Genomic DNA, 25,802 nt, shown 5'->3' with positions numbered 1-25,802 from the left:
TACATGTGTAGGTACGTATGTCTGGCTTGTATGCAAACATTAAGGTAATTCCATGAATATCAAATATATATGCATATGCGACTAGTTGCTGTATATAAAAACCAAAAACCAAAAACAAAAGCAAAAAATATTTTAAAAAAAAAAACACTTACATTCATTCATATGCTTAAAGCGCCTTATAACCTACAATTATGTAGTGCAGTGTATGGGACCCAAAACAAAAACAAAAACAAAATAAAATATTTAATCTCAAATCCAACAAATATTATGTAAAGCTAAATGCAAAAATCTTAACTCATATGCACAGTGAAAAGGCAAACAAACAAACAAAAAATCTATTTTCATTAACTTTTTGTTTATTTTATCACCCATACATTCACATATGTAAATAGTCAATGAAAGAAATGAAAACATTTTATAATTATATTATTTTTTTTCTATATATTTTTCGCTCCTCACTGTGCATAACCTAAATAAATGCAATTAAATAGTTTAAGCTAAATATGTATATGTAAATCCAAAGCAGTAAAAAAAAAAAAAAAAAAAAAAAAAACAAAAAAAAACAACGCACTGATCCAGCCAATAACTCAACTAACCAGTTCCATTTCCTATTTAATTGCCATACTAAAATACTAAAAAAAAAAAAAAAATTACTAACCACAACCACAAGTACTACTACAACAACAATAACCGTAGCCATACAGAATACCAAAACAAAACCCAATCAATACCAAATCAAAACACCTTTGCCCGAGACCCAAAGTCTTTCATCAATTTACAGCTCAACAATAATGAGGAACCGAATCAGATCTCGATTTTTAACTCAAAATGATGATTGCGGATAATTGGTTGTGCACAAAAAGCGACAGCAAACTAAAAGAAATATTGAAAAAGTAGGGTTATGCCGAAAAATACCAACAAAAACAAAAACACAGAGTACAAAAATACCAAAATACTGAGCTAGCAAACACTTTTTGAAAGTTGAGACGCACACAAACGCGCGGTTCGGTTCAATAGAGTTACAGTTCCTTTGGTTCAAAGGAACCGAACCACTCCTTGAATCGGGCCACAAGTTTGCAGCGTCAAATATATTGAAATAATTACTGAAAAAAAGAGGAGGGGGGCGTAAAAGGAAAGGAACTACGTCAGTTAGTATCTAAGTAGCACAGAGCTTTTTCCAACTTTACCTAAACTTATCTCTTTAACTACTCTATTCCATATATGTATATGTATATGTCGGCGAGGCGTACACCTGTAAAATAACTTTAACTCTCTCTCACTGAAAACTAAAGTAAACTAAAATCAAAAAAAAAAAAAAAAAAAAAAAAAAAAGATATTGTTTTTTAAATATATACATACATAAATGTTAATATATATACTACCACTACTACTACTTACTACTACTAACTAACTTTTTTTAAATACTGCTTTGAACTTTTTCTCTAACTCTTACTTCCACTTGCCACAAAGTTAAGTTTTAGTAAGCATTACGAAAGTACCGAACAACAACAACAACAAGAACTACGAGCTAAACAACAATCAAAATTACTATAGTCGTGTTGTTGTTGTTGCCTTTCGATAAACCACAAAAAATAAATACGATGCGAACTTTTTTTGTATATATATACATAGATCAGCGCGAACTATCGAAATGTGTACAAAGTTTTTTTTTTTACTAATAAGAAACCAACAAACACAACAACAAGAACAAACAACAACACACACACGCACTCACACATACAAAGCAAAAGAAAAGAATTGCTTAACGATAACGATAAACGATAACCGACATCAACGCTCGATATCAGGGCAATGGGGCAATAATAGGTGTGCTCAAACATAACGAAGAGCAAAATCAAAACCAACAAACGAAATCTAACCAAAATCCAAAAATATATCTAGCTTAGAATGAGCGTGAAGCGAATTCGCACCAACAATCGATATAATTACCACAATGTTTGTGTAATTTTTGTGTCCTTCTAGGAACTTATTTCAATTGCATTATGTTTATGGTGGCCTCATCAGTTGTGTCAACCATACTTATCCTCAATTATCATCATAGAAATCCAGATACGCATGAAATGAGTGAATGGGTAATATTTATATTTAAACTAAACTAAACTTAACTAACTTACTTGCTAACTACTTACTACTTACTTACTTATTTATAAAAAAAAAAAAAAAAAAAAAAATGAAAAGAATACAAACCAAAAAACAAAAACGAAAAACAAGCTATTTCTCCTACCTACCTACTTCTTTTTTGCTTTTATGTTCTCTTCTTCTCTACATTTACATAAATTCATTTCTTATTCTTTACTTAACTCTGCGAATTCCGAAACGTTTTCAATTTGCCTTTGTTTCAATATGAATATCATTTCAACGAAACAATCAAAACATCCAAAATATACTCTACAGCTCACACATACACACCCAAACACCCAAACACACACACAGTCCAAACACCACCCCATTGTATATACTTATTATGCCCACATACACGCCTAATGTCCTACCAAACATCACTCTCTCAACTCTTAGACATTGAAAACTGAAAACTGAAAACTGAGCAGAGCAAAATACACTTGCATACATATTTACTCACCATTCATATGCATAAACTACTAGCTCTTCTTATACTTTTACACTATGCTGCATGCAAAATATATTTGCAACTCATGCAAAAACCAAAAGCAAACATATTTTTTCAATAAACTTATCGATTTACATATACGAAATGGAATTTTTTAAAATACTGAATAATATTATTATAATAACTATGAGCTTGAATTTCTCATTAAATAATAATAATAAAATAATTACATATGTCCCTAAATATATAATATACAAAATTTTACCGATTTCTGTGTCAGAATCAATTTAAATTTCAAACAAAATTTTAACATAAACATTTTTTTTTTAATTTTGGTTTTTTTCTTTAAAAAATCTTAATTAAAAAAATATATATTTATTAATTATTAAAAAACTTAAATTTCTCAAAAAAAAAAAAAAAAAAAAAAAAAAAAAAGTAACATTTTTATACTCATTCACAAAGCGAAATGAGTATATTAGTGTTGCGCAACATCCGTTTTGCAGTCCGTCTGTCCATCCGTCTATCTGTCCGTATAAATTCTAAGAGTTTCTAGGCTATTCAAGCCAGAGATTTGAAATTCGAACACACATCGAAAGATAACGTCCAAAATTTTCTGAACTGCCCATTAAGGGCGTGGCAATAAGGAAAATGCATTATCTCTTCAGATATGGTGGATATGTCTTCGCCCATTGGGGGCGTGGGAAATGGGGTAGAACTGTATTTTATAATTATAGGGCAATAATTTCATAATTAATCGACAACATTTATTTTAGCCTCTCTTATACGCGCCCTTTGGGGGCGTGGCAAATCGAAAAATGGATCGGGCAGCACTTGGGCCGTGAATGAGTATTCTGTTGTCGGTAATGCCCGACTGCAAGGTTCTTAATTGTTTTTAGTAGCTGTATAACATTAAATTTTCTTTTTTTTTTAATTTAAAAAATTACTTTAAATAATATGAAGTTAATATATAATTTAATATAAATAATATTTATATACATCTTAACAAAATTTGAATTTATTTTCTATGTGGCATATTTAATAATAATTTAAAAAGTTTTCTTTAGAAAGCTTAAAGTCTAAAAAAAATATTACACACAACAATTTTAAATGTTCAAACTTTTAATAGAGAATATATTTTTTTAATGAAATAGTCTAACTCGAAAAACTTTCTTAACTAAACAAAATAAAATGAACAAGACTATATTTTTATATCTGTTTGAAAACAGTCTAATTTGACAGACTTAAAAAATAAACTAATTTTTTTTCACTAAAGTAAAAAAAAAACTAAATTAATTTCCATTAAAAAAAAATGTTAACCTAACACCTTAAATGTTGCATAAATTCATATATCAATGTTTTTCTTTATATCGTTTTGAATCTTTTTTACCAAAGTCCACATTTATATACCTCTATATACATACGTATATATATGTATATATGTAAGCAAATTGTTTTTGTTTTGATTCAATGTTCTGCTAAGAACTTCTACTCCTCTCTCTCTCTCTGTCTCTCTTGCTATCACTCTCTCTCTCTCCCTCTCTCTATTTAACTTTATATTAATTGCATATTTACATATTCGAGAACCAAAGCACAAATAATCACACCGAATTTTTATTTCTCTAACAAATACTCTGGCCAACTACAACTACAACAACAACAACTACAACAACAATAACTACTACAACTACAACTACGTTAAACTCTGGCAACTCGCAACGCAAACAAAAAAAAACTCTACTCAACAACTCAAATGCCTCTTCAACTGTTTCTTTTTCTCCTCTGTAACTAACTAACTAACTAACAAACTAACTAACTATATAACTAACTATCTTCGCAAAACTGACCAAAAATACCAACAACAACAAATTTTAAAATACATAAAAAATATATAAAAATGTCTATATACATAAATATTTATACGAACTACTTCAAATGTGGCCAAAAACATTCGGTTTTTATGGTCTCTATAACGCGTGTGCTGTTGCTATCCTATGTCAACACACTTTGAACAACACTCTTAACAACAACAACAACAACAACAATAATAATATAAACAACAACAACAAAAACAATTCAATAACCAAAATTCATAAACTAAATACAACAAATAAATAAAAATCGAACTAAAAAAAACCTTTTTAACGTTATCAATTTGCCTTAAAACTATAAACTAAAAACTTTAAATGTAAACAATTTAAACTCTCATATATATACTTATATATATAAACTGTCTATATACATCTATATATTATATATTTTGTGTCACGCTAAAATTTCTTATCCAACAAAAATATCACTTCATTTGATCAAATCCAATGAAAAAACTATAAAAAAAACTGCTTAAAAAAAACAAAAACCAACATACTCATTTCACTTTCGTTAATGAGTATAAATACAAAAACTTTAACAATAAAAAAAAATATATATACTATTTATACCGAAAAAAAAAAAACCAAAAATATACTTATTGCTATTATTTTTAACCGCATTACCCAACAAACACCCCGTCTCTCTGTCGAACTCGCACACACAGATAAGAGTAATATTCCTTTATTGGTTACCTTGCATATTGCGCATGCAAAGACCCGGACAGGTTGGCTACGAATGCCCGCCGCCGCCGTCGTCGTCGGGCTCCTCGACAGCTGGTGACAAAAAGCAACAGATCCAAAACGTTGAGCTCAAGGAAAGGTAACCGACAAAACATTCCGTCAATTCTCTCACTCACACTCTAACTAGAACCAACTGTCCGACTACTAAGTACTAGCCGATCGACCATCGATATGATAGATATTCTCTACTAACCATATACAATACAGTTCACTGATCTATTTACCCACCATTCTCTATTGTGTGTGCTGTGCCATCCTCATCCACACCCAACAGGTCCTCGAAATCGCTGCTCGCCAACGTACTCGACATTGATGACGACTTTCGTTGCAATCATCGCTGCACTAGCGCCACGTTACCCCATCAGCCCACATACTACAGGACAATGTTCAGGTAAAGTCAGAGAGTTAACTTTTATTACAATGATATCGTTTACGGTTAGGTGATATATTTTCCGTCAATAAATATTGCTTAAAGTTAAATCATATATTAGGATAATCTGCCATTGAAGAAATATCCCCATTAAAATAAGGATAAATTGAAGGATTATCTTATTAATGGATATCCCTACCAAGATACGGATGAATTGAAAGAATATCCCGCTAAAATCAATTTAAGTTTTTGACTTGCAGTATCAAAGCATTTAATTTAATTTCATATAAAAAAATTAACAAAAAAAAAATCTAAAACAATTCCATTCAAGGCATATCCTCATTAAGATAAAAATAAATTAAAGGAATATTTCCATTAAAAGCGCTAAAATCATTATCAATTTTTCCATTGAGGGAATATCCCTAGTCTTTGACTTGCCCCAAATCAATAAATGTAATAATATATACTCTCTATGATCAATAGAAGAAATCGTTTCACAAACTGAAAGCCTTTTGCGCAAGCTATGGTATAAATCGATATATATCGATATAATAAAAATGTATACAATATATAAACTCCCACCTCAAATAGAGACGAGCTGTGAGCCAAGAAAATCCTAGACTCATTTAAGTTGACAATATATACTTTCTTTAAAGGGTATCGATAATTATTGATCGATATCGATTGATATCGGTTTTTGACAAAAGGCTTTCTCAGTTGTTGAAATGTGCATGATGTAAGTGATAATTAAGCTGATCTGCAGAAATATATATAGTAGCATATATAATTATTTATCTTATACAAATTATACCTCTATTTATACTACACTTTACGAGGCTATTAAAACGCACTTGTTTAAAAGAAAATGTAAGGAAAATAATAGAAAATGACAATAAGAAAAGAAGCTTCAACAAGACGCATCCGCATTCGCATTCAGCAAGCCTCAAATGACAGTCAATGACAATGGCAATGACAATGACAATGACAAGATGTGTGCCTCAACAACAACGAAACAAAACAAAATACATGCACAAAAAAATAAAAAATAAATAAAATCTGAGAAAATAGTGGCAAGTGGCAAGGACACGCATTTAGTGACAAGCAGAACGCACAAATGCGACGACTAAGAAAAGGAACAGGAAAAGAAAAATACATTCGTAATAGAAAACGCTTGAACAGTGAGATGAACATCTACATCTACTGGCACGTGTCTCAGCCTCAGGCCCAGGCCCAGACTCAGGCTCAGCTGCTGCTTAGCTGTTCAGCTCGTCAGATGCTCAGCTGCTCGGCTCCTTTCACATGTCCTCTCGCACAATAGACCATTGAATTGAGTCAATAAACCAACAGTCACAATTACGTTGTCCCTTAAAATATTGACTTGAGTTGAGTTGAGTTGGGTTTGGGGCTGCATTGGGTGCCATCGATAATTCAGTTCCAGCTCGGGCTTGAAAAAAAATGCAACGATTTGCAAAAAATTTGCAACGTCATTTGCTCCATTTAAAATATATATATGTATACATTCTTGAAGCAGAGATTTAACTACTAGAGAATGTAGTTTAGCCAGCAACATTAATATCAAAGAACCAGGCATGAGTAAAGGAGTAAAGTCTGTAGTCGTAAAGCGGAACAGCTCTACATTTGCCAAACTGAAGATTCTAGCTGATCTAAGTACTCGACCTATATACCTGAGAGTATTTAAAACTCCAGTCTGTATGAACGTAGAGATGTCGTAAAAAACAAATGCTAGAAAATTTAGTGATACATGTAGTCTCATGCATAGCAAGAGCAGAGCGAGTTTAATATAATTTTTCGATAAGTCATCCCATGTTCTTATTATCGATAATAATCGATGATTTGACCTCGCTCTTAAAGCGTAACTCGAATGCTGTTGGAGCTGAAGATTTCAAATTTGCAATGAAGCAATACAGAGAGTATGTAGAGACTAGATTTTTGATACCACACTATATATACTATATATACCCTGTACTAGACAGTTCCTGAATGCTCATCCACAATCAAGGGACGGCGTGATAAGGTTGTCATTAGGCTCATGTTTCAACACACTTCTCAGAAGCTTGAGATCAAGTAGTATCTAAATATATACATATATATAAGATGAACAATTCGTATAGTATACAGTAAAAATGTCTATAATATATTGATAAAACTATTGCAATGAGTGCTTCGTGCAGGCAAGGCGACGATGGCAGCGTGGGTCCAGTTGGGCCCGTTGGTCCAGTGGGTCCAGTCGCACCTGTGCCCGACTCCCGCATGCACGAGGCCATTTCCCACACCTGCCTCAGCTCTTCGGCGGAATACGAACTGGCGCTGATACTCAAGGAACTGCGCTGGATAACCGATCAGGTGCGTAGAATACGAACAACGCATGGCATATTTCAGGTGAATCCATTGACCCATTTCATCAAGCAGCTGAAGAAAGAGGATGAGACAGGCGATATAACGCGCGATTGGAAATTTGCCGCAATGGTCGTGGATCGTTTGTGCCTTATTATTTTCACGCTCTTCACAATTATAGCCACGCTGGCTGTGCTCTTCTCGGCGCCACATTTCATTGTAAGTGAACGAGGCGAATGCTTCCTCCTCCTCCTCTAGAGATCATCACAATTTCTATGTGCCTCTTTCAGTTCCCATAAATGATTCACTCTGACGGTCTACGTAATTGCTTCAGTTTTGGCACGAGTCGTACAAAATATTGTTTCTACTTTTGTAAAATACTCAATATACTTCAAATACTTAAAAATATAATAATAATAATAATAATTACATAAACAGAATAGAAATTCAATTCATGTAAAGAATACATAAACAAGTGAATGCTTTTCAAGTTCTTTTCAATTTCAATTCTTGTATATTTATAGTCAAATAGGAATTGAATTGTACGACGCGTTTGGTATTGACTTATTTTCATCCTCCCCACTTTCCCTGCCCCTACTGCCCCATCCCCCACACTGCTACAGACTTCATCATTTTTTGCATTTGTCCATTTTGGTTCTCTTGCCGAAATACTGTAAAATAATTCATTTCATTTATAGTATGGGATAAGTTCTCTTTGATTTTCATTTTTAGTATGTAAAATAGTGTATACAAATATGTTGCTGTGATAGAAAAACGTATGAACAAAACGGAAACCAGTCACAATAAAATTTCAAATTCAAAGTGAACAAAAACAAAAACAAAATAAACAAACGAGAAATCATTGACAAATTAATAAAGAAAAAGGCACATGAGAGTCGGCTGTAGTCGACTGTAGAATGCTCGTTCATTGGATTTTAGGGAATTCAGCAATTCTGACTGGCTATTTCACTAGAGAGACGGTGTTTTCACCTGACTGTCAATCTGACTGTTAATCTGGATATTAATCTGACTGTAAATCTGAATGTCAATGTGACTGTCAACCTGACTGTTAATCTGAATGTTAATCTATCTGTCTTTCTGAGGATCTGCTTAAATATCTATGTATAAACATTTCAAGACTCTACCTTTAACCTTTTACCCAAACCTATTGTTTCCATATTTTATAGTCCTATAGTCTCTATAGCTCTTATAGTCTAAAATCTATAGTCCCATAGTCTCTATAGAATATGGTCCTATAGTCATAACGTCTCTATAGTTCTTACAGTCCATAATCTATAGCCCTTTAGTCTCTATAGTCTATAGTAAACTGTCCTATAGAATATATACATATATATAGACTATAAAACAGACTATATATAGACTATAGTCTGTAGTCCCTGTAGTCTACACTCTATAGTCTATAGTTACATGGTCTATATAGCTTAAGTGCTATAGTTTCTATAGTCCATATTCCTATAGTCGCTATAGTTTGTAAAGTCTCCAGAGTCTCTTCCTAACCACCATTTGAACGAGCATCCCAAAGGCACACACACAGGACACGTTTCTTTTTCGTTCTGCATGCAATTGATTTGAATTCGAGTTACCGTTAAAAAACTTCGGCTTATTAACACTACGAATTGGCGTAAATATACAAAAAAAAAAAAAAAAAAAAAAAAAAAAAAAAACAAAGAGAAAACCCAAACTAAAGCAATTTGTTTATGTATATCTATCTATCCATCTATTGAAGGACACGTGTTTAGTGTTAGTTTCTTCTGCTAGATAACTTTTTCTGTTCTTTACATTTTTGCCAGAGGATTTTCAACAATTTTGAGCACTCCAACCAGAAATTTGTTAAAAAAACTAAATACAAGAAACATCAACAAGTTGAAGAAAATCAATTAGAATGAAAATTCGATTTCGAAGTTGTTTAACTGAAATACAAAAAAACAAAAGAAAGAAAAAAAAAACATGGCCAATACCACAACAATAATAAAACGAAAAAGACGCAAAGCAAAACTGAAAACCAGCTAAAAGAAATGGAAATTGTGCAGCACGGCATAAACGTTGAGGAAAGGGGTCGAAGGCAAAGTATAAAGTTAACTATTTTTAAATATTATATATATACATATATACGAGTAAAGTTAAAAAACAAAAGCAAACAAAAAAAAAACATAAGCATGTAGCATATTGATGCAAAATGAACATTAGATAAATAAAATGCTTCGAAAAAATTTAAAAAAAAAAAAAAAAAAAAAACAAGTTAAAAAGCATAAGTAAAATTAAAATAAACTACAATATTTAGATTAAGTAATAGTTAAAGCATAGATCAAGCGAGGTTAGTCAAATATACATATGACAAATACTTAAGTTATAAACTAATATATTAATAAACAAAAAAAGGAAATGAATTTTTAAACGAAATTTCAACAAAGAACAGCAAAAAGTTAACAGCAAATTCGTGCGTAGCGTAAAAAAAATCAATTCAATTACAGATATACCCTACATACAAGGAAATTAATACTAACAAAATACTTGCCCACACACACATACACAATCACACGTTTATATGTATTTTATTTTGCATACAGCTTACAGAACGAGCCGAAACAAAAAACAAAAAGAAACTATAAGAATAAAATGCATAAATCCTCCAGCAGGAATACCCCTCATGCAGAACCCATACCAATTACGCTGTAAACGAATTCTAATTTCTTGTGTCACATTGACATGCTTCTTATATAACAAATATTATACAATTAGTATATATGCGATTAGTATATATATTAGCATTAGATCAGGGCATTATCATACACTTAGCGAATCAAAACAAAATACAATAAATATATACATATATATATATACACATAATTTTTTTTGTTAGCCTCGTAAGATTTTATAGTGTATGCAACTTACACACACACACACACACATACACATACACAGCTGCTAAGGGCTATGCACAAATGCAAAGGTCTTCCTTAATCTTAAAAAAAAAATAAATGAAAATACCAATAAAAAAACACACACACACATAAATATATATTAAATCAAACTTACTTACCTAAAACTAAACACAAAAAAAATTTAAACCAAACTTAAAATATAAAATTAAAAAAAAAACAAATTTGCATGAATATTTAACTAACTATTTGAGCTAAACTGTTTTTAACTTAAAACGAGCAAGACATAAATATATATAAATATACACAAATATATACACACACACATATATGTTTACATAACTGTTAGCCGTCTGTTAAGCAAACACAGCAGAGCTTTTAGCGTCGTCTAGCGACTGCACATAAAGCTCTGCCCCATCAACTACAGCTATAAAACTGTTCTATTCTTTGTCACAGTTGGCAGAAAAAAGCTCAACAGCCATAAAACTGTGCTTTTGGTCTAAAGCTTGCGCAATCCAATCAAAAAAGATGTCGAAAGTGAGCTTTCGCTATTGTAACGGTAAACGAAAAGAGAGCGAAAGTGTTTCATAAGCTTTGCGAACTTTCAGCCAAGCCTTTTATGATTTTTCACTTTTTTTTTATTATAGATTAAATTTTTTCAATTCGATATTATTTATTATTTTTTATTTGTATTTGTCATTTTATATTTTATGTAAAATTTTAATTTCTCTCGTTCTTTTTTTTTCTTCATTCATTTATCGCTTTCATGACAAGCTTTAATTTAGCATTTTTTCTATTGCCCTTACACATATAATTTTAGTATATTCTGTTCTTTTGGTATTAGCAATTGGTGATCTTATTTTTGACCTCTACATATGGACTTTTCGCAAGCTTTCCTTGGACCCCGTTAGACGGCTAACATCTGAACTAATTCTCTACTTATAAATACTTGTTAAACCAAACATTTAAATTGCTTAAAATATGCACTTAAACTAAACCCAAAACTTAAATAAAAACGAAAACTAAAAACATACACAAATAAAAACAAAATTAAAAAAAAAAAAACTTTAACTTTAACTACATTTTGCTTAAATACTAAAGCCAAATTAATGTCAGATTGCATTCAGGCTACTGCGAATTTACTACCAAAAGCAATTAAAATAAATAAAATTAAAATTAAAATTAAATTTTCTAAAATTAAAAAAAAAAAGAGAGTAAATCTGAAGCCAAACAGAATCAATAAAAAGAAGCAGAACAACAACAACAACAACAGCAAATAAAGGGTAATTTTTCCTCGTAGTATTTTTGTTGTACGATTTTTTTCGTTTCGAAACCTAATTGAGATAAGTTATTTAAATTTTTATATGAAATGTAACAACAACAAAAAAGAAAAGCATAAAAACAAAAACTTAAATAATCGTTTTTGATGAACTTTTTTTCTAGTCTGAGGTACATTTTAAATATATGTATGTATTAATAATGTGAATGGTTTCATACAAGAAAAAATAAACACTCACACACTCACATAAAGTATTCCGAAACAATAAGGAAATTCAAGAAAAGCCCAGAGATCGAATTTGTAGTTGAAATAAAACCAAAAATTGGCCCTAGAAACTCTGGAAATTGACTTCAGTTTTCCGTTTAGTTATCCTCACTTCTTTCTCGAACAACTTATGAAGTAACTTTCATATACATATTACGAGTATGTATAGACAATCGCCCGATATAATATGAACTATAAATATCATTTTGACAATAGTGAAACCAAGAGCAGCAAACGTTTATGAAACTACTATTTCTAAAATCCTATCTATATACATATATATATATATAGTGAGTAAATCAATTGAAAAATTATGATTTTTCAATATTCATTTCACTTTTTTCTTGATACTTTCGAATGATTTCATTTTGAGAAGGATTAAAAACAAAATTAATAAGAAAAAAAGAAACGAAAAACTCGAATGGCATCTATGAGTATTTGTAAAAGGCTTACTCAACCAACTCAATGAGCACCTCAACTTTATTCGGTTTCCAACTAATGAAAAACAAAATCTATGAATATGAATCAAGTCTATTGCTATATATACCTATATATACATACATATATGAAGTGAGGGAGAAATTGAACTTGCTTTACGTATAGTATTGCCACTGAGACATGGCAGTTGCACTCTCGCTCACCAGGCACTGGCTTAACTAATACGTGTACCTATACTTATCTCTATACTCAAAACACGATCTGTTGATCTATTCAGATAGGCGAACACGCTTTGCTTCACACACATACACACACACACACCATATCTCTAGGTAGAAATGTTCTCTTTCAATACAGAGTGATTTGGCAACACGTAATGCCCAAATATTTCAAATTCATATAGATTCAAGATCTATAACGATTTCAGATTCATTGCTCAGATTTAGTTATACCATTCTACTCATATATAGCAATCTTTCATAGATTCTAAAAAGTTCAAGACGTCTGCATAACGAGCTCAGATTCAGAGCTCCGTTTTATAGGAGATACATAGAATCTATATATACATTCCATCTGTTAAAATATAATACCCATGCTTGATGCACAATTCATAGATTCCAACATTCCTATAGATTAAAGATCCAAAGCGATATTCAATACTCATATATTCATTATGCATCTATTTTTTGCATCTATTATTATTATCATCAGATATATATATTTTTTTTGTTGAGATTATCTTTGTTCTTTCTTGATGATTCGGATTCTTGGCATGTTATAATCCCCATTTGAAATAAATAGAAATATACTAAAAACGTTGGTGTAAAGCAAATATCTAAACTAAATCTATAAGATGACAAATACACACACACACGCACACAGAAAGAGAGAGACACTCAAAATGTATATAGTATTAGTGTGTGTGGTTTTTTTTTTTTTTTTTTTTTTTTTTTGTTCGTGATGAGTTAGATATTAAGCATTAGGCTAGGCCGCCTACAAGACAAGTGTATTAGCTCTAAGGCAACTTCATCTGAGAAAAGAAAAGATAAACAATGTTTGCAAAAAAATTAAGCCTAAGTAAGTGCTAAATGAAAACAATAAATAAAATGTAAAAGCCAAAAACAGAGCAAAAGAAAAGAAAAGGAAAACAATGTAATTTTAATATACTCACATGCATATGACATAGGACATACAACTAAACATTATTTAAAAAAAAAAAAATGAATTAAAAAATACACTTAAGCACAGTCGCTCGCTAAAAAAACAAAAATAGTTTAACACAGTAAACAGTAAACTCTTGAACGAAATAGCCGTAAAAAAAAATAATAATAAAAATAAAAAATATTATGTTAAACTTAACAGGCTAACAGACGCAACTGAAAGCCAGATATATTCTCTATATATATAGACTATATATTTAGCCAGGAATTGAAGCTAGACTCAATTGAATGTTTTCTTATTTTCATTAATATGCCCAAAACTCAGCAGGCAAAAAAAAAAAATAAAAATAAAAATTTTTTTAATGAAACATGCGGAAATTTCAATATTTGTGGTACTTCGTTGACTTCATTCGTATATATAAATAATAAGAGCCAAGCCTCATTTTGCAATGGCTTTTCCAGATTTTGTAAAGCTCATGAAAAATCATTATATTTAAATTGTATTTTAAGCACATTTTCAAGTGAAATGAACGCGCGAAAATTCAAATTTACTTTGTCGCCTTATAGATATAGGGACATTTCTTCAGTCGTACTTTTGTGCCAAAAATTTTTTTATTTTAACAAATAGTGAATCTTATAGCAGTTGATTAGCGCTATAATTAATGGGATTATAAAAAAAAATAAATAAATAAATAAATAAATAAAACCCCAGATAGTTCTCACGCTACAAAAGAAAACTTTTCTAGGATTTAACTTGCAAGATTCTACTTTTCCTTCTAAAATTGCTATTTTCAAAATGCAATAAAACATAAATTTTAAAATTCTTCTTTATATACACACTATTTGAATGTACCAAACATTTATTATAGCATAGATCTATAGACGGAGTAATGTAAACATAATAGCATGCATAAGCATGTGTGTGTATGTGTGCGCATGTGTGCGAGCAGGAAAAGGCATTTAAAAGCCATCTATGCGCTGAGTTCCGGGTATGTGTTAGTCGGATACTTTCGACTTGGGCACTTTTTTACGTACATACTTGTTTGTCATTTCGGAACATTATTTCTGTTCTTAATTTTTTTTTTTTTTTTTTTTGTTAAGAACAACAAAAGAGTATGCTATTGCCACTTCACACTGGTCTAGGACAATAAATCGAGACAGCAAACCAAATGCCTCAAATTGCAGTTATTCACACATTTTGATTTATTCGATTGAAGTGCATGATAGCAACAACAACAACAACAACAACAAGAACATTTTCTAGCACTCATAGCAATTTCAGTAAATTAAAAAAAAATAATGGTTGTATGAAAAAAAAAAAAAAAGAAAATAAATTCAATACCCAAGCCATTCTCAAGTTTAATAAAAAAAAAAAAATAAATAAAAAACATTTTTTTAGAATGCAAAAGTCAACAAGCGACAAAACAAAATTAAAACAAAAACTAAAAGGAAAAAAATTAAAATTTAAACTTAAATACACGAATTAATTAAAAGCAAAATAAAAGAAAAAACAATTACATACACATACACGCATTATTAAATTTAAAAATTAAAAAAAAAAAAACTAAATGAGAACAAAGCAAAGAAAATATAAAACTAAAAATAAAAAAAAAAATTTAAATTAAAATGCCAAAAACTACTAAAGGGCAAAAATGTTAACTTAGTAAATAAAAACAAAAACAAAACATAAGAAAAAACACGCAAGAAACGATACAATATGCAATTACATAAAATGTTTTAAACAATAAACAAACAAAAAAAAAACAAAGAAAATAAAAAATAAAGAATGCAGATCCATATGGAATTCAATAAATAAATGCAAAATATTCGTTTTTTCTTTTACTTTTTCTTTTTCTCTACTCTCGGCTCGCCTTATTATTTATGTAGATATATTTAATAAAATTCCACGCATTTCAAACAAAACAAATGTTTTTACTTCACATTAAAATTAAGGGGATTAGGGATAGTAGGTCTTCTTGAAGCGACCCTCGCGATTCTTGCGGCCGCCGGGTCGCTCCGCCTTCGGCACGTAGACCTTGTCGTGCTGGTCGAGGGTGCGGCGCCAGGGATTGATGTCCCGTTCGAAGAAGCGACGACGCGCCTCCAATGCTCGCGTCTTGTTGTCAATCTTGTAGATCTTCTCCCACATATAGACCTCGGGCAGTTCCAGGTGCCTCGGCCGTTTCGATGCCAGATGCTTGAATGTATGCTCGAGAAATTCGCGCTGCTCCGCATTCTCGTAGTCGGCGGCGCGTCGCAGCGCCGGCCCGCCCATATAGGGCAGCAGCTCGTCCGCGGTGCGCCGAATGCTCGGCGCTCGGATATACAGCTCGAGCAGCTGACGGAGCGTGTTATCGTTGAAATCGACGCATTTGCCCTCAGTCGAGATCTCGGCGTATAGCGGCTGTGGTGCTGTGCCGCGACAGAAATTAACCCGCGGATTCGTGTCCACATACGCGCCATGCACCAGCAGCGTATTCAACTGATATTCATAGAAGCTCCATTCACGTCCGTTGGTGATCACGGTCTGTGTGTTCCAGGGATAGGTGAGCTCGTTGTAGGTATTAAAGCCATGGTAGTTGGCCTGCGCCAGCAGCCAGGCATAGGACGACTGAATGGCCAGTGCATGCAGTGCCTCGAGGTCGTCACGCTCGCCACAGGACTTGGGCCGCAGCTGTAGGTGGGCGCGCGACTGAAACGAGAGCATGCCAAAGTTGGGCGCATTGGCGCTGGGCCAGTAGCCGGGCACATTGACTGCGTGCTGATATTTGGTGCTGTAGCCTAAGGTGCGTGCATCGATCTTGAAGCGCGGCAGTTGCTGGGCGAGCGTCAAGTTTTCGCTCTCCTCCGGCGACTTCCATGTGGGCAGTTGATGGCGGTGGCGGAGTGCCAGGTAGGGCTGGCCTGTATACTGCACCAAACGATCGCAACTGTCGTGCGCATCGTCCTTCTGCCAGGGGCGGCCCTCCTTCGATTTGACCACGTTCTTGGGCGGATCAACACCGCCGACGGCCCAGAAGGCCTCGTGACGCGGATTGTAGTCGATTTCAACCTCGTTCAGGTGGCCATAGTCGGCACTGAGCACCTGCAGGGCCGACCGGTTAACCAGCTCCACAATGATTTGCGTCAGCTGCTGTTCGCGCTTGACGGCATCCGGCGGGGTTGCCATCAACTGCAGCTGATGCCTGCAACAGTCATTTGGATTAGGAATATTATCCATAGCAACATATTCTACTTACTTGTAGACATCGTGGGCATATTCCAATGCCTCGATGATATCGTCGCGCGCCATCTTTACAGTCGCATCCAAGTCATCCTTCTTGTCCTCCGTCTTAGCTTGTGGCGTCGGCAGCTCCTCCAGCACGGTGCGCGTGTAGTGTTGCGTCAGCGGCAGGGCATTGTAGGGTATTTTGGTGTCGTTCAGGTCGACTACCTTGTAGCCATAGTAGCGCGGCATATTCACCTTGATCATTTTTTCCTCAACGGTGGGCAGCTGGCGTATCTGCTCGTGCCACTCGGCCGCCGTCTGCAGCTTGCGGCTCTTGTACGAGAGATCCCTGATGACGGGATACTCTGGCTCTGCCGTGTATTCGGCATCAGCCACTGTCACTGCCTTGGGCTCCGCTTTGACGGACAGATAGCGGCGGCAGGCGGCATTTAGACGCGCACGTAGCTGCTCTCCACGTCGCAGCGTCAACATTTTCGCCGGTCTACAAATTTAATACAAGACTTATTTAAGTAAATAAAATACAACCAGCCGAGCCAACGAGGTTATGAAATCGAATCGCAGGCAGACCGATAGCGCTGCATTCTATAAAATCTATCGACAACTATTGCCGCAATATCGATTACCAACAGCGTGAAACATCGGTGACTACATCAGCGCGAATACATGAGGCTAATATGCAGCTCACAATTTGCAAACACACACACATAAATTATGTATGGGTGTGCTTGTGCAAATATGTTTATTATTATTTTATCTAATCAGTTTAATTTGAGAGAATTACTGATATACATATTTTTATTGCAGACAATAATCAATTGTTGTGCATAGTCTAGTGGCCGATGATTTGAATATCGATATAGATGCTTGATATTTAAAATAAAATATTGCAGTAAGTAAACTCTTTTTGAAATATATAATAAATACATAAACTGAAATGTAATTTAATAAGTAAAAATAATTTATTTAATAAATATAATCTGATCAAAAATAATTGATTTGATAAGGTACTGTAAGCTATGCCACGCTATGCATATGAGTATCGGTTTTGCTCGCTATCAGTTATCAGCATACCAGTTGCGATATGACGATCGCTTTTGTTTTGTTTTCGCACAATATGTTAAATTGGATATAAACAAGTATTTGCATGTATTGAGTATTTAGTGTTATTCCCACGTGAGTGTGCTTCCCAAAAACCGTGTTGGCATTTGAATAATAGAAGAATCTGCGCTGACCACGCAAATCGCGCCCACTTCTTATCTGCGAAGGCCTTCTCTCTTAACTTATCAAAGAAGTATTTATATACACATACATATGTATGTATATAATCTCTAATATATAATAATATTTATACGCAAACCTAATAGACAACGTCACGCGCTCATCAAACCAAATATCGTGAAGTGGCATGCACAAGAACATGTCCAATTTGACCACATTGTCTGCAGCTCAAGAACGCACACGGGAATGGCTCGCCTCGCAGGAGGATGAACTGGAGTCTTTAGCTGAGTCATCGGTGGTGGACAGCTTGGACGATTACAAATACAGTGAGCATACGTTTACCGAACAGGAGGACGACGACGACGATGATGACGACGATGTCACTGGCGAAGAGGTCAGCACCATTGCGCTGGGCACGCGAGAAGGTGAGTCAACACATATGCAAATATGCGCATATACGTACATATGTATACATTTATTTATACATTGGTAGGCACCAGCAAAGGCGGCATCATCGGCGACACACTGCGCGATCTGCTCAACTCGATCAATAGCATCCAAACAGTGGGCAATGTGAACATTAGCAACTCGACCAACGTTCACATCGGCAATGTGACCAACATCAATGGCAACATTCAGATCATCGCTGAGCATATGAAACATCCGCGCAACAAGCGCCGACAGCGACGCAAAGCATCGATCGTCGAAGTGTCCGAGGCAAACGAACAAGATCATGACGAAGGAGAGGAGCTGGACGAGTCTGAAGAGCGCGTCAGTGCGGATATGTTTATTAATAGTCACAGTAAGCAGAAAGAGACAGAGAGAGAAAGAGAGAGTGATTTACTAACTCATATATTTACAGAGTTCAAAATACCACAAGAGCTGTGCTGCATCATGCCGCGCCACTCCTGGCTAGCCCAAAAGCCCATGGAACCGCCCGTCCAGCTGCAACGGCCAGTCAAATACGTAGTTATATGTACGTGTACATCTATATATATATATGTTAAATATGAAACAGTTAAACCAGCCAGATATGATTATATATAGCTATATATAAGCCTTCATCGAGCCATAGTTTGGTTAAGAGATTGTAACTATTGAGTTTTGAGCAATTCTTTATAGATATATAAGCCTTTCTCAAACTCATAGATCAACTACGATCATAACTTTCCTAAGAGAGAGTATTGAGTGAAGTAGAAGATCCCTAAGATCTTAAGGCATCTCTCTCTCTCTCTCTCTCTCTCTCTATCTGTCTATGTATTAACCAGGCGATAGTTTAATCAAGAGATTGCAGCTCTCTTAAGAGAAAGCACAAGCTTATCAAGAGAGAGAGAGAGAGAGAAAGATCTATGACACCCTAAGGCAGCTCTTGAGGAAGCATTTTATCTTATAAGTAGACCACTATCCTATATACATATATATAACTGATATGTATATATTTTGCTAATCCACAGCACACACTGCCACAGAGAGCTCAGAGAAGCGTGCGATCAACGTGCGCCTCATACGTGACATCCAGGTAAGCTCGAAGCCTTCACTTGACATGGATTTATACTCATGCAACTCCTTCACCACGAGCAGTGCTTCCACATCGAGAGTCGCGGCTGGAATGACATCGCGTACAATTTTCTCATTGGCTGCGATGGCAACATATACGAGGGGCGCGGCTGGGAGGCAGTGGGCGCCCACACCTTGGGCTACAATAAGATGGCGCTGGGCATCAGTTTCATTGGTTGCTTTATGCGCGAGCTGCCCACACCGCACGCCCTGACCATGTGCCACAATCTGTTGGCGCGCGGCGTTGAGGATGGCCACATAGCCAAGGACTATCGCCTGATCTGCCACTGCCAGTGCAATTCGACGGAGAGTCCGGGCCGTCGTCTCTTCGAGGAGATACAAACCTGGCCGCATTTCTACAATCTTGCCCAGGAGGGACAGTAGTAGCGTATTACATGACTAGATTCGATATCGAAACCGAGATTCGATATATTTATACAGTTTTTGGTGATTGTCTTGGACAAATATTTTTAAGTATTTAAACTGTTTGTCCGCTTCCTGCACTTTTTTTCCTGTTGTGTTAACTGTTTGGTTTATTTTTTTGTTTCTGTGCAATTATTGTGAAAGAATACACGACTATAATATACGTTTCTTTCAATATATTAGATTATTCGACAGACTTTTTGTTTGTTTTGTTTTCAATTTAATTTAATTCGTAAATTTTAATTATGGAAACAACTCAACATTTTGCCCACGCATCCTGATGGCCGCCAGTTGACTTGGTAGCGCCTAAGCAGAGTCTGATTGACGAGCTGTGAAAAGAAATGCTTCGATTAGTACAAAATTTTACAAAAGATTTATATGTATATAAGTAACACAATTAGTGAAAAACACAAATAGAGGCTCAGCTTGCAGTGGGTTAAACAACGTAGGCAATGTCTGGAGTAGAAAGAGAATGCAATCTCTGTCTGCTTTCAAGGTATTGAACAAGTATTAATAGAGAGAGGCTGGCTAATTAGTATTCGGATGCATCATAACTTGGGTTTCGGGCAACTCAAACTCAACTTACACCTTGCTACAAAACTGACAGAATAATGTTGAAGCAATTAGGGCTTCTCATCTGCAAGGCACAGAGAAACGAAATAAATGTTTAACTAAAAGTTGAACCGTTTCGGAGAGACTGGCATCAAGGCCAGGAGCAAAGAGCCTTGTGTGCATAGCTCGCGTTTACATAATGCACAAATGAGCTAGTTCGTTTCTATTGGCTGGAACTGTTGATCTGTATAACGGGATCTCCGGCATCTCGATTGCACAACATTCGCTCGTTGCTCGATTACTTACGTGCGGGTCTGCCGTTGGCCCAGGGAGTGAATTTCACGTGGGTCTCGTTGCGCTTGGCGGCATCGGCACGGAGCTCGGCGCGCAGGGCATTGCGCAGCACACGGGCAGCAATGTTGGAATATTGGATGTAGCTGCAAAGGAACCGAACATTGAACGAGAGTTTATTAGATCATGAAGAACTTTTCTCGCTGTGCGTGCGTGTGCCTTAGAATAAATTGCAGCAAACAACAATTACGTAACGTACGTAAAGTGAGCACAATCAGCATATAGTATTTACAAATCATGAATTAAATTTGTTATATTTCAAATTTAAAGCACTTACGTAAGTCCAGCAGCTCTCCAGGCGTTGGTCATCTTGTCAAATCTTTTTGCTAATTTTTCGCACAGAGAAACAGAATTACAGACCTTTGCTAGTGCAGGCGCTTTCGGAGTTCGTGATGAGAGCTAGTGGTGCGAGCAATTGAGCGATAATTGAAACTATCGGTGCGTACATTTATGCAGCACTGACAATTATTTATATCGATGCTAATCAATTTTACAACTTTAGTTTTTATTTTAATATATTTAATGTATTTTCGACATATGTATAGGTGACTTAAATATAATAATAATAAATATATTTCTTAATAAGTTTTTCAGCTCAGTTGCAAACGACTGTCAGGTTTATGACATATTGAGTAGGGAATATCCACAATTCTCGCTGAAATATCGATATATCGATCATTTGCAGTATCACCAACTGAGCTTTGTTTGTGTTGTGTCTCACTTGCACATGTGTAACAGTTGTTGTTTAATATTAATCTTTTATTGGGAATAACTAATCCCATCTATTTATCTATAAGTTAGTCGAAAAAGCTTTACATGAATAACGAATTTTAAGAGCAATGACTGAACAGGTGTACAATATGTTGTAGTCCATTTAATATGCATGTATAGCGAATGTATTATAGGGAAAACATGTGCCGCTAACTTATCCAAAGGTTAAGGTTAAACCAAGCGCATTCATTAATTGCACAACTCTTGCTTAGCCCAGGCATGACGTCTGCCAAGCCGCAGATATTAATTATTGAGCCCTTTTTCGGAGGCAGCCATAAGCAGCTGATCGACACATTGGTCGAATGTGAGTATGGAGAGTCCAATCAGAAACTTTCTTATCAGATATATACATATTATTTATATATTATAAATAGGCTTAAATCTGGCTGACTATGAGATCTTTAGCTTGCCCGCTAAGAAGTGGCATTGGCGTGCACGCACCTCAGCGCTGTATTTCTCGCAGCTGATTCCGCCGGAACACGACTACAAAGTGCTCTTCACCAGCTCCGTGCTCAATTTGGCGGAGCTAATTGGTGTGCGTCCGGATCTGGTTAGCTGCCGGAAGATCGTCTATTTCCATGAGAACCAACTGGTCTATCCGGTGCGCGAGGTCAAGGAGCGCGACTGTCAATACGGCCTAAATGAGATTCTTACTTGGTAAGCGAGCTAGATTCGTATTAGAATTTCAATTGAAATCCAGTTGGACTCTTGCTTTCAGCCTTGCTGCGGACGTTGTACTCTTCAATTCGAATTTCAATCGCATGTCCTTTCTGGACAACGTGCAGCCCTTTCTCAACATCCAGCCGGACTTCAAGCTGAAGCACATACGCGAGCGCATCGAGAAGAAGTGCGAAGTGCTCTATTTCCCCATCAAGTTCCATGCCTTTCCCAACAAGCGCCACATGATGGATGCTGAGCTGAGCACGGCGGAGCCGCACTGCCTGCATCTGATTTGGCCGCATCGCTGGGAGCACGACAAGAATCCCAAATTACTGGTCGAAGTGCTGATGGAGCTGAACAAGCGCCAGGTCGACTTCAAGGTGACCATCTGCGGCGAGAGCTACCAGGCGATGCCCGAGGCCTTCGATGGCATACAGCAGAAGCTGGGCGCCAAGCTGATCAACTTTGGCCACTTGACGCGCGAGGAGTACATCAAGGCGCTGCTCACCGGCGACATTGTCATCTCGACGGCCGGCCACGAGTTCTACGGCGTGGCCATGCTGGAGGCCACCTACTGTGGCTGCTATCCGATAGCGCCCAACAAGCTCGTCTATCCGGAGATCTATCCCAAGGAGAATCTCTACAATACGTCCAATTCGCTAATCAAAATGCTGTACAACTGGTGCCGCAATCCGGATCTCTTTCGCCGGCATCGCGACAAATTCTTCGACTACTTCAACTTTGAGCGCTACTCGGCCCAGCATCTGGTGCCCAAGTACATGGAGAAGATGCGCATTACGGTCTAGCCCCGAGTCCGGAGCCGCAACGAATTTAGTTTTGTAAGCGCACACACACAACGAAAACTTGACCAATTTTGTTTAGATCTATGTAGTAGCTGAGGAATGCCATGCGCAAGTGTGGGGTATATACATATATACATAGATGTATACATAGGATACATAAGCTATTAAGTTCAATGTTCTTTTGTATATTTAACATATACACAGACATATATATATATATATATATATATATATTGTTAATTTGAGTGCCAGTTGTTAGCAGCGTATTTTGTTTAGCTGCGCGTTGTTGTCATCAAATATGCATTTAGCTTAAGTTGCCTATTTTTCTCCTTTTTGTTTTTTTTTTTTTTTTTTGTTATAATTACTAGGAATGTAATGATTATATATACACACATGTTTGTTTACCATCAATTGCCTTAAGATATTGCATTTCCAGTTCCATATTCCATATTGTGTATGTCTCGCTCTAACTCGCACACTCTGTCTGTCTCTGTCTCTGTCTAAGTCGTAATTTAAACCAATGGCTCTCTATAAAATATGGAGTTTTAATACATTCGCATTATATACACAATTGAACTACACTGATCCAGAACTACTTGAAGAGGGGGACCGCGGGAACAACAAAGAGGAGAAGGCGAGGAATAAAGTATATTAATGAGTAATGAGTAATCAACATAAGCAAAAGCAGCCATTAGAAGTGATTCTCCTTGAACTTGGGCGGAGCACTGTACTTCTCCTTGTGGTGTGCCCGGTAATCCTCGTCGTCGTCGTGGCACTCGCGATAGCACGGGGCACAGAAGAGCTCGCCGTCGCAGCCACGGCAGCGGTAGACGGCATCCTCGTCACAGATATTGCACCAGGGCAGCTCCTCGTTGATGGCCGCATTGCTGGCCGTCGACAGCTCCGACTCCAGGGCATTGGCAGCCGGGGGCAGGCGCGCCTCAGCCACGTACTGCAAAGGAAATGGAAACGGTAACTTGAATTGGACATAATTGCTCAAGCTAAAGCCAAGTCGCGCGCACCTTCTTCATGATCTTCTGGAGCACCGTCTCATCGTTCTCGTCCTCGTTGTCGCTGGGCGTATTCGTGGCCGCTATGCTGGTGCCCGTCCCTGCTGCCGCTGGGACACCATCAATGGGCGCATCGCGCAGCGCACGCAGACGTTTCTCAATGTCGCTGATGGCATCGCTGCGATCGGCCTCCACACGCTGATCCAGCGCCGTTTCGCCCATGAATTGCTGTAGCAGATCTTTGATCCTATCCTGATCGGTTCTTTGGTCGGTGGACAGCAGCAGGTCCTTCTTATCGTAGTTCTTCTGGTGCGGCATGCCGCTCAGATTGGACAGACGCGCACGTATCTCATCGTCATTCGTCTCGACTGCCTTGAGATTCTGCAAGCGCTTGCTAATTGCACGGTCTAGGTTCTCATCTATATCCTCGGTGCCCGTGGCCGGTGCTGGAGCTAGAGCTGCGGCCGCCTCGCCAACGCACGCAGGGCTGCTGGGCGAGAGCACAGCGGCCAGCTCCACCGAGGGCAACAGATTGCTGCAGTCAGAAATACAATTAGCGGACTCGAGACATGGACTTCTGCTACTTGGGGGGCTCTACTCACTCGAAGAGCGCATCGGCCGCCTCGCTGTCCGGCGGGTTGTGGTTCTTGTGCGGCAGACGCTGCTTGGTCACCAGCTCCCCGGGCAGAGCCTCGCAATCGATCACCTTCTCGGCCTCGGCATTGGCCTGCATCTTGGACACCTTGTCGTAGCAGATGAGGCACACGTTGAGCACCTTGTTGCCGTGGCGCGGCACTGCAACTGGGCGCTTCAGGCATTTGGCACAGTACGAATAGCCGCAGTTGGGGCAGCCGTACTGCAATAATGCAATTGGGATTAGCAACAAAACAGAAACTAGCCTGGCTACCCATTCTCACCTCCTTGCAGAAGAGTCCGTATCGACGGCTACAGCCGTAGCAGCTCATTGTGTGGACAGCTGGCAGTCAAAATCAAAATTGCAACTAAACTAGGGTTTTTCGCTTTAGAATTTGGCCTGGAATAGCTGGAATAGCAAGTAAACAAAGACCTCTAATTAGACCGTTGACTCACAATGTTTTGTATATCGATGCTATCGATATTTGTGTTGCGCTTTGATCCGTTGCTGAGCTGCACATCAATAAATAATTGACTATAAATTTCGCAGTGTTTTATTTTAAATAAATAGTTTAAAAATCAATGCTAGACATTTTGTTTTAGACTAACTGTTTGTATTTTTGTTTTGTC

General features: G+C 36.5%; 6 protein-coding genes across 20 annotated transcripts in view; 3 read left to right on the top strand and 3 right to left on the bottom strand.

The window, feature by feature from the left end:
* Nucleotides 1-15,064, top strand: part of nAChRalpha7 (nicotinic Acetylcholine Receptor alpha7) — a 173,635-nt gene extending 158,571 nt beyond the window's left edge. For all 9 annotated transcript variants that reach the window (XM_018016847.2, XM_089474690.1, XM_089474689.1 and 6 more), the window contains 6 exons: nt 1,984-2,093; nt 5,124-5,278; nt 5,474-5,590; nt 7,762-7,933; nt 8,000-8,143; nt 8,215-15,064. In XM_018016847.2, the coding sequence (XP_017872336.2) occupies nt 1,984-2,093; nt 5,124-5,278; nt 5,474-5,590; nt 7,762-7,933; nt 8,000-8,143; nt 8,215-8,223 (707 nt within the window). In that variant the 3' untranslated portion in view covers nt 8,224-15,064. The remainder of the gene's footprint in view (nt 1-1,983; nt 2,094-5,123; nt 5,279-5,473; nt 5,591-7,761; nt 7,934-7,999; nt 8,144-8,214) is intronic.
* Nucleotides 15,065-15,275: 211 nt separating this feature from the next.
* Nucleotides 15,276-17,793, bottom strand: mRpS30 (mitochondrial ribosomal protein S30). Its single transcript, XM_018016302.2, has 2 exons — nt 17,205-17,793; nt 15,276-17,150 (listed from the first exon to the last, which is right to left on the bottom strand). The coding sequence occupies exons 1-2, from the start codon at nt 17,663-17,665 to the stop codon at nt 15,923-15,925; spliced, it is 1,689 nt and encodes a 562-aa protein (XP_017871791.1). The 5' UTR covers nt 17,666-17,793; the 3' UTR covers nt 15,276-15,922.
* A 144-nt stretch (nt 17,794-17,937) lies between these two features.
* Nucleotides 17,938-20,586, top strand: PGRP-LE (Peptidoglycan recognition protein LE). Of its 4 annotated transcripts, none has more exons than XM_089474694.1 (6): nt 17,938-18,083; nt 18,559-18,837; nt 18,906-19,214; nt 19,275-19,388; nt 19,867-19,931; nt 19,994-20,586. In XM_089474694.1, the coding sequence occupies exons 2-6, from the start codon at nt 18,600-18,602 to the stop codon at nt 20,351-20,353; spliced, it is 1,086 nt and encodes a 361-aa protein (XP_089330820.1). In that variant the 5' UTR covers nt 17,938-18,083; nt 18,559-18,599; the 3' UTR covers nt 20,354-20,586. The 4 variants fall into 4 exon arrangements, with proteins under 4 accessions (XP_089330820.1, XP_017871799.1, XP_089330819.1 ...); XM_018016310.2 differs by lacking the exon at nt 17,938-18,083 and adding an exon at nt 18,218-18,367; XM_089474693.1 differs by lacking the exon at nt 17,938-18,083 and adding an exon at nt 18,231-18,507.
* On the bottom strand, nt 20,554-21,733 carry sun (ATP synthase subunit epsilon stunted). Of its 2 annotated transcripts, XM_018016320.2 has the most exons (4): nt 21,573-21,733; nt 21,251-21,381; nt 20,979-21,029; nt 20,554-20,721 (listed from the first exon to the last, which is right to left on the bottom strand). In XM_018016320.2, exons 1-3 carry the CDS (start codon nt 21,602-21,604, stop codon nt 21,016-21,018), a joined length of 177 nt encoding a protein of 58 aa, XP_017871809.1. In that variant the 5' UTR covers nt 21,605-21,733; the 3' UTR covers nt 20,554-20,721; nt 20,979-21,015. The 2 variants fall into 2 exon arrangements, with proteins under 2 accessions (XP_017871809.1, XP_017871808.1); XM_018016319.2 differs by lacking the exon at nt 20,979-21,029.
* Nucleotides 21,734-21,978: 245 nt separating this feature from the next.
* LOC108619625 (tRNA-queuosine alpha-mannosyltransferase) lies at nt 21,979-24,110 on the top strand. Its single transcript, XM_018016306.2, has 3 exons — nt 21,979-22,370; nt 22,441-22,723; nt 22,785-24,110. Exons 1-3 carry the CDS (start codon nt 22,286-22,288, stop codon nt 23,530-23,532), a joined length of 1,116 nt encoding a protein of 371 aa, XP_017871795.1. The 5' UTR covers nt 21,979-22,285; the 3' UTR covers nt 23,533-24,110.
* Nucleotides 24,055-25,775, bottom strand: LOC108619627 (abscission/NoCut checkpoint regulator). 3 transcript variants are annotated; one of them, XM_089474695.1, is made up of 5 exons: nt 25,629-25,775; nt 25,457-25,581; nt 25,142-25,395; nt 24,552-25,074; nt 24,055-24,481 (listed from the first exon to the last, which is right to left on the bottom strand). In XM_089474695.1, the coding sequence occupies exons 2-5, from the start codon at nt 25,502-25,504 to the stop codon at nt 24,221-24,223; spliced, it is 1,086 nt and encodes a 361-aa protein (XP_089330821.1). In that variant the 5' UTR covers nt 25,505-25,581; nt 25,629-25,775; the 3' UTR covers nt 24,055-24,220. The 3 variants fall into 3 exon arrangements, with proteins under 3 accessions (XP_089330821.1, XP_017871801.1, XP_017871800.1); XM_018016312.2 differs by having other exon boundaries at nt 25,457-25,572; XM_018016311.2 differs by having other exon boundaries at nt 25,457-25,775.
* Between the last annotated feature and the right edge of the window lie 27 nt (nt 25,776-25,802).

This window comes from Drosophila arizonae, chromosome X (assembly GCF_054131065.1).
Source record: "Drosophila arizonae isolate 15081-1271.41 chromosome X, UAZ_ARI_1.0, whole genome shotgun sequence".
Lineage (NCBI taxonomy): Eukaryota > Metazoa > Arthropoda > Insecta > Diptera > Drosophilidae > Drosophila > Drosophila arizonae.
This window is presented reverse-complemented; position numbering and strand designations above follow the sequence as displayed.